General features: G+C 37.2%; 1 protein-coding gene across 1 annotated transcript; it reads right to left on the bottom strand.

Moving 5' to 3' along the window:
- Window positions 1–790: 790 nt before the first annotated feature.
- LOC102804407 (growth hormone secretagogue receptor type 1-like) lies at window positions 791–1,594 on the bottom strand. The gene has a single exon (XM_006825647.2). The coding sequence runs from the start codon at window positions 1,592–1,594 to the stop codon at window positions 791–793; it is 804 nt and encodes a 267-aa protein (XP_006825710.2).
- Window positions 1,595–1,931: the final 337 nt, after the last annotated feature.

Below are 1,931 nucleotides of genomic sequence, written 5' to 3'. Positions count from 1 at the left end.
CAAGTGAATATTATAATATATTTCACAAATTAAAAAGCAAGTTATGATATATATTGGCTTATTGACGTCATATTTACAGTACATCAAATTAATTACATATAAACAATACAACTTATTTATTAATAAACACACGTGATTTTAAATGTAATGAGACAAATCTGAATATCATTTTACAGCTTAATTGTTAGTTGAAAAACAAAATCCAACATCACGAATTATTTCATATAAAGTATTATTATACATTCGTCACCGTAACGCCATAGGTTACAGCGTGCCGTAATTGTGTGGTATTGCACTGGGTATTTTCATCCTACCACATTAGGAAACGCGAATTTCAAATAAGGAACGATTACGCGCGTAAGCGTCCTCTAATAATAAAAACAAACATGGCTGCCTCCAGTGTTTGACAAAGAAGTTGGTTAAATCCGTTCTAAACATTTCCATGATGAATCTGTGGGGAAAAGATGTATAATAATAAGGTAACTACGAGAACACTGCACAGTATGCACTCAGACAGTACGCGGTGGCATCGACCCCCGCTGCGCGTCGGCCGATAATCCCGCTGTACTATCTTCGTGCATACTTTGCAGTATCCTCGTAACAATCTCATAATATTATGATTATTCATAATTATTAAGAGATGCTACTTTCTGTTTTTGAGACAAGTGATTATTATCATATATTTCACAAAGTGAAAGGCAAGTTATGATATATATTGGCTTATTAAGGTTACAGAAAACGTATTACAGAACTCCCGAACATATCAAACATAACGCCAAGATGGCAAAATTTACAGTCTTGTATCTCTAGATTCATCTTCTACATTATAGGGTGCAGAAATACCACCCTGACACGCGACGTCACAGATAGAGGCACTTTTCATAAGTTCATTTTTAACATCTAGGTATTCTTCAGATACTCCACGTACCCGGGTCCGTGTAGTCTGCGAGCAGTTGTTGTGAGATGACACCGAATTAACACTGTTCTTGATATTATGCTCTGGTGTGAAACAAGAACAGAAAGCTTGTTTGAATGCAGATCGGTATTTTTTACTTGCCACGTTGTAAATGATAGAGTTGACTGATGAGTTGAAAAACAAGAGATGATAGGTGACAAAGTCGGTACAAGTGAAGACCTGCAGGGTAATCACGTCATTTCCGGTCTGTGCAACGATCGCCAAGATGCTGTTCAGAATGCGCGGAGTCACGCAAATGACGAACACAACTGATGTGGCGATACAGACTCTGATCACTTGTTTCTTCTCTTCTAAACGGCTGCTTATTTGGCTCTTCTTGTATTCCTTCATCTTGCGGGTGATTTTTGTATATGCAATTGTAACAATAAACAGTACCAGAACGTATGTCAAAATCAATAAAGCATGCAACACGTGGTTTGTGGCGTCATCATAATATAAACTGGTGCATTCTGTCACGTTGTCAGGAATTTTCAAAATGGCCGCCACTATCCAGGTGAGAATGACAAACGGAATTATTCTTCCTTTTCTGTCTAAACCTTTCGTTTTGTAAGCAATAGGTCTACAAATTGCCAAGTATCGTTCTATACTAATCGCTACAATCGTGCAGATGCCCGTCATGATTGCAAGTTGGAAGGGAAAATTGTATAAGCACCAATTCATCCGATCTTTGAATAGGGGACAGCTCTTACTGTACATAGAAGAACACACTGTAAATCCAATAGTGAATAAATTGGATAAAATATCGGCTACGCCAAGATTTATCAGAAGAAGGTTGGTCGAATTTCTCATAGAGGGTATTGTGAAAACGACATACATAAACGAAATATTCAGAACAATGCCTATGACAAGAATGGTGGCAAACCCAATAAAGTACTCAGTATTTTCAAAAGCAGCATCACAAAAAGCGTAAAGATGTGTGGAATTCATTTTCCTGCGAACAAAATAAAAAGAGAAG

Source organism: Saccoglossus kowalevskii, chromosome 12, assembly GCF_978046115.1.
Source record: "Saccoglossus kowalevskii chromosome 12, keSacKowa6.1, whole genome shotgun sequence".
NCBI lineage: Eukaryota > Metazoa > Hemichordata > Enteropneusta > Harrimaniidae > Saccoglossus > Saccoglossus kowalevskii.
Note: the sequence above shows the minus strand (reverse complement) of the source record. Positions and strands in the feature narration are given on the sequence as shown.